This window comes from Melospiza georgiana, chromosome 22, assembly GCF_028018845.1.
Source record: "Melospiza georgiana isolate bMelGeo1 chromosome 22, bMelGeo1.pri, whole genome shotgun sequence".
Lineage (NCBI taxonomy): Eukaryota > Metazoa > Chordata > Aves > Passeriformes > Passerellidae > Melospiza > Melospiza georgiana.
In genome coordinates, this window is record NC_080451.1 from 6,688,930 (window position 1) to 6,701,836 (window position 12,907).

The window sequence follows — 12,907 nt, forward strand, 5'->3', positions numbered from 1 at the left end:
TGGGTTTTTTTGTTTGTTTGTTTTGTTTGTGTTTTTTGTTGTTGTTTTTTGTTTTATTTTTATTTTTGGGATGTGGTTTTTGGGGTTTTGGGGGCTTTTTTTGTTTGTTTTGGGGGGGCCTTTTTTGGTTTTTTGGGTGGTTTTTTTTTTGTTTGTTTGTTTTTTTTCGTTGTTGTTCTTTTGTTGTGTGTTTCCTCGGGCCGGTTCGGTGGTGGCGATAACGAGCTGTACGGTTTGAGCACGGGTTCTCTCATTAAACCTTTCCCGTGACCCTTTCCCGGTCTGTGGGCTCTGTTCCTCAGCTGGGCCCGGGCCGCCGCCCGCCATCAGGGCGGGAACTACAACTCCCAGCGTGCCCCGCGCCCGGCGCGCCGCGATGACGCAAACCCCTCCCCGCACCGCCCGGGCGACGGCGCCGCGGGGTGACATGGCGGCCGTGCGGGAGAGGCGGTGAAGGTGAGCCACGGGCGGGGCCGGACCGAGGGGACCCGACAGCTGCTCCAGGCCGGCCCAGACTCTCCGAGGGCCGTCTCTGGAGAAGCAGGGATAGGGACAGGGATAAGGGCAGGGACGGGTGAGTGTCGGACCCGCTGGGGCAGGGTCCTGAGGGGGTGCGAGGCGGGCGCTTCCCGCCCGTTTCTCCCGCCCCTGAGGGCTGAGGGGAGGCGGCGTCCGGCCGGGGCGTCAACCCAGCACACTCTGCGGGCACCGGGATGGCGGGGGAGCAGGGCCCTGAGCATCCCTGAGGCACATCGGGATGGTGAGGGAATGGAGCCGGAGGCATCCCTGAGGCACAGAGGGATGGCGGGGGAGCAGAACCAGGGACGTTCTCCAGGCACACCGGGCTGGCGGGGGAGCAGAGCCGGGGCATTCTCCGGGCACCGGGATGGCGGGGGAGCAGGGCCCAGAGCATGCCTGAGGCACACCGGGATAGTGAGGGAATGGAGCCGGGGACATTCTCCAGGCACACTGGGATGGCGGGGGAGCAGAACCAGGGACATTCTCCAGGCACACCGGGATGGCGGGGGAGCAGAACCAGGGACATTCTCCAGGCACACAGGGCTGGCAGGGGAACAGAGCCAGGGGCATTCTCCAGGCACACCGGGATGGCGGGGGAGCAGAACCAGGGACATTCTCCAGGCACACCGGGATGGCGGGGGAGCAGAACCAGGGACATTCTCCAGGCACACCGGGATGGCGGGGGAGCAGAATTGGGGACACTTTCCGGGCACACCGGGATGGCGGGGGAGCAGAACCGGGGGCATTCTCCAGGCACACAGGGATGGCAGGGGAGCAGAACCAGGGACACTTTCCGGGCACACCGGGATGGCGGGGGAGCAGAACCGGGGACACTTTCCGGGCACCGCGATGGCGGAGCAGCAGAGCCCAGAGCATCCCTGGGGCACACCGGGATGGTGAGGGAATGGAGCCGGGGCCATTCTCTGGGTACACAGGGCTGGCGGGGGAGCAGAGCCGGGGACATTCTCCGTGCACACCGGGATGGCGGAGCTCGGTGGCCTCTGTCCGTCATCGTCGGTCACTCTGCCACAGGGGTGGAGACCGGCTGGACTCGGCGTCGCTGAAGGAGCTGCGGGACCGAGTGCGGCCGGGGCGAGGGAGAAGGCAGGGAAAGCTGCTGCCGTTTGTCTTCGTGAGGGCCTCGGGCTGGCCATGTGTGACTTGTGAAAACGTAACTCACCCTGAAAGTAAGCAGAGGATGGGGAGGAGTGATCGCTGCGAGTCTGTTTATTGGAAGGGAGAAAGAAAGAGTTTTGGGTTTCTTTTCCTGATGAAGTGGAACAATTTCTTTATGAAAGACAGAAGATAGTCCTTAAAATGCATATTTATCTAGTTCTTGTAAAGATGCTTGGTTGCATCACAGAGTCGTGGAATGGTTTGAGTTGGAAGGGACCTTAAAGATTATCCAGTTCCACCTGCTGCTGTGGGCAGGGGCATCTTCTGCCAGACAGGGTGGATCAAGTCCTGTCCAGCCTGGCCTTGAGCACTTCCAGGGATGGGGCAGCCACAGCCTCTCTGTGAAACCTCTGCCAGGGGCTCACCATCCTCACAGGGAGGAATTTCTCCCCAATATCCCACCTAACCCTGCCCTCTGTACATGGAAAGCCTTTCCCCTTTGTCCTGTCACTCTTTGGACAGGTGGTGGCACTTGGTGACACTGCTCTTTGCTGGATTTTCCCTGTAGCGCAATGTCCCTGCTGTTTACTCGTTCCAACTCAATAGTTGCAGTGAAGAAGGATAAAAGACACATGGCTGAGGTAAATGCTTCTCCACTTAAACATTTTGTCACTGCAAAGAAGAAAATCAATGGTATCTTTGAACAGTTGGCTGCATACATCAACGAGAGCTCCTCATTCCTAGAAGGTAATTTGAGTTCTTGGACTGTGAGTGTGTGACAAAGCTCTGCCTACTTGTTATTTCCCCAAAACACACACCAGCCCCCTCAGTCAGTTAAACAGCACTGCTAAATCTGTGTTTATTTATACATGCATGTCTGTTTGTGCATTCATGTTTGGAAGAAAAAGCAAAAATTATTTTGTTGGATTTGGGTGGAGTTCAAGTTCAGGTGCATGCTAAGAAACTGAGCTAGTTAGGGAGCTGTGCTTGGTTTTTATGTTTGGGAGATTTTTAATTAATTACACAACCCCAGTAGGTATTTTTTGCCTGTAATCCTTTCACTATTCTTGCCTGGACACATCATTGCCACTGACATGTAACAAACACCAGTAATTGGCTTTAACAGCTTAAGGCACAGACAGATTTTACCTCTAAGGGTGCTGGCCTCTTTGCACTCTAGGCTGTTCTGTTCAAGGCCATGAACAGTTATGAGATGCAAAAAAGAGTCAGTTTGATAAATGCTACTGTAAAATTGCTTTGGGGTGTCATTGCCTGTGTCAGGAACACCCATGCAAGCTGTGGGACATAGATAAATGTTAAGTGGTACCATCACAGAGAGGGATTTCACCCAGTCTGACCCAGATGGCATTCAGAGACATGATCTATTTTGATTTTAGAGACACACAAGAATGCAGAGCTTGATCCTGTCACCACAGAAGAGCAGGTACTGGAAGTCAAAGGCTACCTGTCAAAAGTCAGTGGTATCAGTGAAGTGTTGGCAAGACGACACATGAAAGTTGCTTTTTTTGGGAGGTGAGTCACAAGCTTTTGTTGCCTATGCTCCCCATTCAGTAAAGCATTTGAGTATTGTAGCCAGTAAAAAATATTTGTATAAACACTGATGCTTTAGCTTTTGCTTGTAATGTCCCTGATATAGGTGCTCTTGTAAATTGGAAACAAGTATTGTATCACATAATTCTTCAATTTGAAGAATTTTTTAAATAGGGAAATAAAAAAGTCTTTTTGCAGGTTGCCTCTGGCACCTAAATTGTTACAACTTGGCTGTAAAGAACTTGCTTTTGCAACATCAAAATGAGCTCACCTGGCTCTTGGAAGCCTGAAACCCTGTGCTTAATGTGACTGCAGGACAAGCAATGGGAAGAGCACTGTGATAAATGCCATGCTGTGGGACAAGGTGCTCCCTTCAGGAATTGGACACACCACTAATTGCTTCTTGCGTGTGGAAGGGACAGATGGACATGAGGCTTTCCTGCTGACTGAAGGTTCAGAGGAAAAGAAGAGTGTAAAGGTACAATCTCCTTAAACATAAGGTTAAGGATAAGAGCTCTTCAGAAATGTGAGAAGAGGAAAGGGGAAAAAAATAGTCACAGTTAAGGATTTTAATCATTAAAGGAGTGGAGATGAAGAATGAGTCTTTGTTAGATGTAAGAAGCAAGTTGCAGAATGGGGACTTGCTCATTTTATGGAAGAGATGACATGTCTTTATTACTGATAAAGACAGTAAGCAGGGGACAATGACTCAGGAAGTTCTGAGCTTTGTATAACTCACAGAATCACAGACTTCCTGGTAATTCCTCAATATCCTTTCCTGACAGGAAAAATCTCTCATAAATTCTCACTAGCAGTTGCCTTTTTTCTAGGACACTCAAGAAGGTTTTATATGGAAAACCTTCCAGAGAGAAAATAATTTGAACTTGGGCTTTATCTCATATTGTCTGTGAATGGCCCTGAAGGGAGATAACTGTGTTAGTGGGTCTTGGCAAACAGGAAATGTTATTTCATCTCTTCCTAGACTGTGAACCAGCTGGCTCATGCCCTTCACCAGGATGAACATCTGAATGCTGGCAGCCTGGTCAGTGTAATGTGGCCCAATTCCAAGTGTTCCCTCTTAAAGGATGACCTGGTGCTGATGGACAGGTGAGAAATAGCTTTCTTTCCTTTCCTGCTTATCACAGGCTAATTATGGAAATGTTTTCAAATATATTTAACAAACCTCAAGGGTTCTAATCTAAGACAGTGACCAAAGTTCCTTGCTGTAATTAACAGTGCAATTTTCTTGGTCATGACTTCCTTTTAGCCTGTACTCTGTCACCTCAGGGTAGTGTAGCTCAGGCATGGGAAATTAATGCTTTGAAAAGCTCTTACTGACTTTTTAAATTCTGGTTTTGCTGTATTCACAGCACAGTAATATCTCATTTCTCTGTATTTCCAGCCCTGGCATTGATGTAACCACCGAGTTGGACAGCTGGATTGACAAATTCTGTCTTGATGCCGATGTGTTTGTTCTGGTGGCAAATTCTGAATCAACATTGATGCAAACTGTATGTGCTAGTCCCCTGTTCAATGAATTTGGCTATAGGTTAAAAATATTTGACATATTAATTTAAAGAGGTTTTATTTCATTTTCCTTAGGAGAAGCAGTTCTTTCACAAGGTGAATGAGCGTCTGTCTCGACCCAATATATTTATTTTAAATAATCGTTGGGATGCATCTGCCTCAGAACCAGAATACATGGAGGAGGTTTGTGATGTGTTTAAACTACTTCTCTTTGCATGGATGTTATGGAGTCTGTTTTGACTCTGGTCCTTGGGGATACAATCATTATCACCTTAGCGTGGAGACTCAAGGGAACATAGACTAGTAATGAGGACATGACCCTTGATATTCCTGAGCAGGAAACCAAGAGTCTCGCAAAAGTTAAAACACTTTAGAAAACCTCTGGAAAATTCCATAAAATAACAGTTTTGTTTTTTTTTTTTTTTTCTTCAATGCTTCTTTGGTAGCTTAGACCAGCAGAGGGCATTGGGGTAACCTTTAAGAGATGGATAATGTGGATTTAACTGCACGTGTGGTCTCTCCTGGCTGTACTCAGGTGCGCCGGCAGCACATGGAGCGCTGCACCAGTTTCCTGGTGGATGAGCTGGGTGTGGTGGACCGAGCCCAGGCAGGGGATCGGATTTTCTTTGTGTCTGCAAAAGAGGTGCTCAATGCCAGGATTCAGAGGGCTCAAGGGATGCCAGAAGGAGGTGAGGAAAACTAGCAGAAACTTTCCATTGACTTACAGAGATGAAAATAGTATCTTGTTTCAAAAAATGCATGAAATTGGGGTAGGCCAAATTATTAATAAGGCAATCGCAACAGAAGGGGTGACTTAGCACTTTTACATTGGCTTCAGTGTAAAGCAAGAGCATTTCTTGATGTCCAACATCTGATTGCTTTCTCAAGATTTAAGTGGTTGTTTTGTGCATTCCTTCTCTCAGGTGGAGCATTGGCAGATGGATTTCAAGTAAGAATGCTTGAATTTCAAAGCTTCGAGAGAAGGTTTGAGGTGAGTATTATGTGCCAACATTTTGGTTAGATTTTACTCCTGAAAAACTGGCACTTGTGGGGACATATTTTGGAAATAGATTGTACAGGAAGGAGAAATTGTGTTAGTATCTGCTAATCATGGGCTGCTTTTTGTGTACAGGAATGTATCTCACAGTCAGCAGTGAAAACAAAATTCGAGCAGCACACGGTGAGAGCGAAGCAGATTGCGGAAGATGTTCGTCTCATCATGGACTCCGTGCACGTTGCTGCCCAGGAACAGCGGTGAGAACTCTGCTGGTGCTTGCATAACTGCAGTTTGTATTCTGGGAGAAATGTAAGGGAACATGAATTTCTGAAATGCACACCAGAATCCAGCATGTTTGAGAGCAGGAAGGACTTGTATTGGTGGTGTTGCTTCTAGTGAATGATGAAGTATTGAGAAAAGACCTTATTTTTGTCCTGTGCCATCCATGACTGTGTAATATGTTGCAGATATTGACATGTTTTGTTACTGGGCAGGAAAATCTGTCTTATTTCTGGAATTCAAATATATTTATAGATCAAAACTGCATTTATTTGGCATTTTGATGGACAGGTTTTTTTTTTTTCACCAGAGTTTACTGTCTGGAAATGCGAGAGGACCGTCAGGATCGTCTGGGTTTCATTGACAAACAGCTGGAGCTCCTTACTCAAGACTACAAGAGGAAGATCAAACAAATCACTGAAGAGGTGGAGAGGCAGGTAAGGAGGAGTGTCTGCAGAAAACTGATTGTGTGAAACAGCTGCAAGCATGGTGAGGAAAATGCACAGTGCTGACAAAGCTTTGAAGCACTAAAAATGTGGGAGTTACATATGGGAAGAGGAGAAAAGCTTTCAGAAGCTCCATTTTCTCTCCTGTGCTGTGTCTTTAGGTGTCAAATGCAATGGCAGAAGAAATCAGACGGCTCTCAGTGTTGGTAGATGAATACCAAGCAGATTTCCACCCATCTCAAGTAGTTCTTAAAGTGTACAAGACTGTAAGTGATGTCTGCTTAAGCAATTTAAGAGACCTTTTTTAGCTGTGAGTAATTATGCCAGCTCATTGTTAGGCATTTCAATCTTCCAGCTAGGATATGAGTTAAAGATTTAGTTTTTTAATAATCTCTGTAATAAATTGATACATGTTATATATGATATTATATAGGTTGAACAGAACTTTTCCTGAACTAGAGTCTATGTGAGATTTTTTAAAATTTGCCTTTTCATCCCTTTCACTGAAAAATGGGGAGAGGTATGATATTAATGTTAAAAAACTGGGCAGACAGATTGTGTGCTTCTGTTTTGGGAGGGTCTTTTTTAACTAGCAAGCTCTAGCACCTTCAGTCTGCATCTTAGCTATGTTTATTTTAATCTTAACAATTTAATCTTAACCCTTTCTTTGTTTGTTAGGAGCTGCATAAACACATCGAGGAAGGCCTGGGCCGTAACATGTCAGATCGTTGCTCCAGTGCTATCACAACTTCCCTGCAGACAGTGCAGCAAGAAATGATAGGTCAGTTCCACAGGCACTACTGCCCTTTCTCTTCCCTTGAATTGCATTTTGAAATACCTAGGTACATGTTCTGGGTTTCTCATTAATCCAGTGGCTGACGTGCAGCTGACACCATCTTAGTTTCCATCTTGATGAGTAATGCTGTTGTGTGGAGTGACTAGTTCTGTGTCTGAGCTTAGGCAGTGATTTCCTAATGAATATGTACAGTCACAGTGTAATCCTCATGACATTGGGTGGCATGACAATGTAATGCTCATTACAATGGAACTGGTGAAATTTGGGAGATTCTCATACCAAATCCTAATGAAATACAAATTACTTGGAACTAGGTGCCTGTCTGAATATGGGACCATGGTGCCTAAAGTACTGGATTTCAGATTTTGTTTTCCAAGGTCTTGCTAATCTGTAAACTTCACCAGCTGCCTATAAGGATTTTGAAAGGTTCATAGAAAGATTTCCTTCTGGTTGGTCTGAAGAACCAAGAATTGAATAGTAATTGATGATGTATCTCTTACTTTGTAACATGCTTGGCATATAAAATTTAACATACTAAGAAAACTGAGTGTAGAGGATGAAACAAGCCATAAGCACCTTGATTATAGAGTACAAGACCAGTCAATTCTTGTGAACTCATGAGCTGTTTTTTGCATGTTTTTGTTTTCTCTTTGTGTAGATGGTTTAAAACCCCTCCTCCCAGTGTCTGTGCGGGGCCAGATAGACCTGTTAATTCCCAGGCAGTGCTTCAGGCTCAGCTATGACCTGAACTGTGACAAGCTCTGTGCTGACTTCCAGGAGGACATAGAATTCCATTTCTCTCTGGGATGGACAATGCTGGTGAACAGATTTTTGGGACCAAAGAATGGTCGTCGGGCCTTGATGGGCTATAATGACCAGGTAGATACCTCACTGAGTGACTGGGGTAGATATTCATTATTTCAATGGCTGCTGAAGTTCCTTTGGTGGGAAGAGCAGCAGTTCACCTCCTTTCATTCTCTTCTTTGATTTTGTTTTGTCCCTGCTTTTCTAATCAGGTTCAGCGCCCTTTAACACCAGCAAATCCCAGTCTGCCTCCTTTGCCTCAGGGCTCTATGACCCAGGAGGAACTCATGGTGTCCATGGTGACTGGGCTGGCCTCTTTAACTTCCCGGACTTCCATGGGGATCATCGTGGTTGGTGGTGTGGTATGTGTGCATTCTGGGTGGTATTTTATAACCTAACTTGGAGCACTGATGTAAAAAGCACTTGCACTGCCAAATCCTGTAGATATTTGCTATTGACAGAAAGATTTTCTGTTTTCTCCTTTATCTTCCACTTGAGTACAGTGAGCTGATTTTGCAATGCTGTCTGCACCATTGTTGGGAGTGAATATCAGTAATATTGTGTAATTTGTTTATCCTTGTGCTTCTTTAGGTCTGGAAGGCTGTGGGTTGGAGACTGATTGCTCTCTCTTTTGGCCTTTATGGGCTGCTCTATGTGTACGAGCGCCTCACCTGGACCACCAAAGCCAAGGAGAGAGCTTTCAAGAGGCAGTTTGTGGAATATGCTGGGGAGAAACTGCAGCTCATTGTCAGCTACACAGGCTCCAACTGCAGCCACCAAGTCCAGCAGTGAGTTCCCTCTATTCAGCTAACACCTCATGGAAATTCTGCTGTTTGGGGTTTTTTAGTGCTGTTCCTTCTATTCATGCTGAATTCCAGATTTTCAGAAATGTAATGACACATGTTTTAAAATAATATTACTTTATTTTGATTATGTAGTGTTTGGGTGCTGTTAGGCATTAGTCTTAATATACTTCCATGTCTCAAATCAAAATGCTCTGACATATTGTGCAGAAGTGGAAAGATGAGTGTCTGAATCACGATACCACCATCCCTGTACATCAAAGGGATTTATTCCTTGAATGTGCTGCTTGCTCTTACTTTCCATTATACACAACTCTTCTTGTTTCATAGAGAGCTTGCTGGAACGTTTGCTCATTTGTGTCAGCAAGTGGATGTCACACGGGACAATCTGGAGCAAGAAATTTCTGCCATGAATAAAAAAATAGAAGTTTTGGATTCACTGCAGAGCAAAGCAAAACTGCTCAGGTGAGATTTGATTATTCCATATAAATGTTTTTCATGTGATTGCCCCAGGATGTTCATATGAGCTGTGGCTTAGAGTTCATTCTGTCTTAGTCATAGCACTTGATGTGCAGGTGTCAGCACTTTTCCCTACCAAGTCCTGTTCCCTTTCACTAGGTACTTTCCTATGGACTGTTGACAGTCATTTAAAGCTTCTGTCCCACAAAGCACCTTTTTCTTCCTGTTTTTAATTTTTTTTGGAATTACAGTTCCTTCCCATTTATGAAACCATACAGTCTTCCACTCCTACAAGCTCCTTCAGGTCCTTATAAAATGATGCAAAAAGTCTTGCCTTCACCTTTGTACTCAGTTTTCTGCTGCTTTCTTTACCCTGCAGAGGATGTTGGGAAGACTTTTTCAAACATTCCTTGCCTGCCCAGTAAGACCAATGTGAAGTTGTGTCCAAAATCTCTGTTTAAACCTCAAAGCTTAGGGGCTGACACCAGGCAAGCATTCTTGACCTGCAAAGGAATGGCAGCAGCCTTTTGGATGAACCTCTGGCACTCCATGCCTTGCTGTGTATTTATTCTTGTTGCAGTTCTTTCTGACAGGCTTGAGAAATCAGAAAGACTTCCTTCACTGTTTCATTCATCTAACAAAACTTTCTGTCCTTGCAGGAACAAAGCAGGCTGGCTTGACAGCGAGCTCAACATGTTCACACATCAGTACCTGCAGCAAAGCAGATAGTGTGAGCAAAAGAGAAAACCAACAGTTTCCCTTCAGTGCTCTCTTAATTACTGCAGAGAACATGGTGGGTGATGGAATTCCCTAAAGGGAATGAGCAAGAGCAAATTGCTGTGTTTCCAGTTGCTGTGTGAACAGTAGGATTCTGCTTCCCTGTTCTGTGTCCCACCTCCAAACACTACCTGTTAATAACTCTTCTTTTTCCTTGTGAGACCAGGCTACTTCAGGAGGAGTGTGTGCTTTATACATTTACAGGGGGCTTTTACTGTACTTTATTTTGCTTTAAACAAATTTAAAGCAATCAAGCAAATGTTTATCAGGTTAAAAGTTATTCTGACCCATCTTTATGAAGTAAAACAAATGACTCCATAAAGACAGAACTTTTGAAGCCCCAGGTTGACATATGTGTGACAAGCAGCTGTTTGATTAAACACATCCCACACACACAGACATGGTGGTGGTTTCACAAAGCATTTATAGCCCACACAGGCTTGTCTGAGGTTAACATTCCCTTATTCTAAAGCATAACAAAATCACAGTGTCACTGCATAGAAAGGTTTTTTGCTCTCAGGATGCTTAAACCTGTGAACAAAACCCAGTTCTCCTCTGGAGCAGGAGGGATTAAGATTTTGTTTGGTAAGCTTAGTGAATTTGGAGTTAGTTTCTTCCTCTTAAGAGCTCTAATAACACAGTCTGGCCCACTCCCCATCATGGACAAATAGTTTGCAAAGACAGAGCTAGTTCCTGTGAAGGAAATAGTGCTGATAATTTGGCAGCTTGTTGAAGAAGAAAACTAGGAAAGAGAAGCCAGTTGACACAATGTAAAGCATTGCATGATGAGCTCAGTTGAGGAATGTGGGGTTTTTTTTAGAAAAGCACAGCTGTCTTTCTGGAAGCAGGCCTGTGGAATTCCATTACCACTGTTTGGCCACAAGAACAGCATGTGGATGACACGCTGGAAGAGATGTTGCTTCATGTAGAGTTCCCACAGGATGTACAGTCTGGGCAGCAATAGGATTTGGTATTTTTACCTTCTGTTAAAAGTATCAGAACATGCTGGCAAGTACAGCTCCTCTGGGGTGGGGGGAGTTGTGGCTCTTGTGGTTCATGTCAGGGCAAGAATGGCTTAAAGCAAATTAGTTTTTAAAATACATTCTTTATTTGCAAATACATGAAATTAATTGTTGAGTTTTGCTCTGATGCATTGGGAATATAATAATTGGGAATTGTAAGGACTTGAGTCTCTTCCAGTAGAAATGGGCAGAGAAGAAATTCTGGCTGACTTTAGGAGCTTGAGTAGGATTAAGTTCCTCTACTCCAAGCTTCTTTCTCTCCTTGTAGGTCAGTATTTTGCCATGTGTTGGTTATAATCTTTCTGTTACCTACAAAATATCCGAGGAATCCAGAATCAGATCCTGTAGTCCTGAGGTTAGGGACAACCTGTATCTCTTCAGCATCACACACACACAGAATATGGGCTGTCCTTGAGCAGGTCCCAGCTGAATTCTGAACTACTGAGCAGTGGGATGTTCTTCATACTGACAAAGAGACTTTTCCCCTTGAAAATGGCATTAGGATTTCTCATTAATGCTCAGGTATGAATATATGTGCATGTGGTAAGTCACATGTTTTTCATATCATGGAACTTCCAGAAAGAAGCTGCCTGATGCTTGAGGGAGTAAAAATAGTGAAATGTCAGTAAGTACTTCTTAGGTAAGGCTGTACTGAGATTTATAGAAAGACTTGAGGTATCTTGATTGTGTAGGAGCTGGCAGTGAGACATCCCTAGAATGCAGAAAGGAAACAAACCTTTCCCTTCCAGTAGAAAGCTTTGACTCCAGCTCAAACTGAAAAGCTCAGAATTTCTATCAGAAGGTTTTTTTACCTTGACTGAGTTCCTCAGGTATCCACCAGGATGGGAACATAGATTTGATAAAATCTGAGAACGAGCAAGAAAGAAATTCAACTCCTTGCTTTTGGCAGTGGGTACTCTGAGCTTGTGGTGAAGCATATTGGAGTAAGTGGAATCATCTAGTCTTACTCTGCTGCAGGTCTTGGTTGAATAAATTTGAATCTTTGGTCTCTCAAGCTGTCACATGCACAGCCATGTTCTGTTCTATTGAGTCCTCCATACACAAGGACATTGTCAATTCCAGGTCAAGGCAGAGGTGATGTTCTACTACTTAGCAGCTCGTGACTGCTTTATTTTGACGAGGTAGTGTTATCTCTTCAGGCCTTCAGGGGAAATCTGATAAATGAGCTGATCTTTAAGCCAGTGTCTTATCTGTGAAGGGAAAAGAGACTGATGGCTTCCTAGAACCCAGTGTTTTGCTGCTGTGTGTGTGATGCTGCTTAGACCCAGGTGCTGTTGGCATTCTCAGTGCAGAGGTGAAGCCTGACCTACAGAATGGGGGAAAGAACCACTTGAACTTTTTCAGAAGCAAAACTGCTAACGTGTGTGAGTGTAACCTTGTCCTGGAAGCCCAAGTGATCGAGAATCAAACTTTTAACAGACAGGCCTACAGGCTGGATTCCTCTGAAACAAATTACAGCTGTACTTCTTTAACTGAGAGTGGTGGAGGAATGAACACTATCATGAGTTTGTTCTCTTCTGATTTTCATAAAGAATGCTAAACTATTCCTTAAAACAGGTAATTCTAGAAACAGTCTTCCCCAAACTCCCATTTAAAGAAGGTCAGCTAAATGCACTTTTATCTTATTGCTGCTACTTACTTTTCCTGTTGTATTATGTTGATGGAGCTCTTCGAAATACTCTTACCAGTGAGTTTTCTCTGCTGTATTTAAGGTGATAAATTTGCATGAGTTAGTCCTGTAACAGTGCTGTAAACAATGGAAACCAAAATAAAAATTAATTGGAAAAACA

General features: G+C 44.4%; 1 protein-coding gene across 2 annotated transcripts; it reads left to right on the forward strand.

Annotated features, from left to right (window-relative positions):
* The first annotated feature begins 398 nt into the window (after positions 1-398).
* Positions 399-12,907, forward strand: MFN2 (mitofusin 2). 2 transcript variants are annotated; one of them, XM_058039352.1, is made up of 19 exons: positions 399-456; positions 1,552-1,706; positions 2,204-2,382; positions 3,033-3,168; positions 3,502-3,664; positions 4,169-4,293; positions 4,589-4,697; positions 4,789-4,896; positions 5,249-5,402; positions 5,637-5,704; positions 5,846-5,967; positions 6,300-6,426; positions 6,597-6,701; positions 7,114-7,216; positions 7,890-8,110; positions 8,248-8,397; positions 8,627-8,823; positions 9,169-9,303; positions 9,957-12,907. In XM_058039352.1, exons 3-19 carry the CDS (start codon positions 2,208-2,210, stop codon positions 10,024-10,026), a joined length of 2,268 nt encoding a protein of 755 aa, XP_057895335.1. In that variant the 5' UTR covers positions 399-456; positions 1,552-1,706; positions 2,204-2,207; the 3' UTR covers positions 10,027-12,907. The 2 variants fall into 2 exon arrangements, with proteins under 2 accessions (XP_057895335.1, XP_057895336.1); XM_058039353.1 differs by lacking the exon at positions 399-456 and adding an exon at positions 553-574.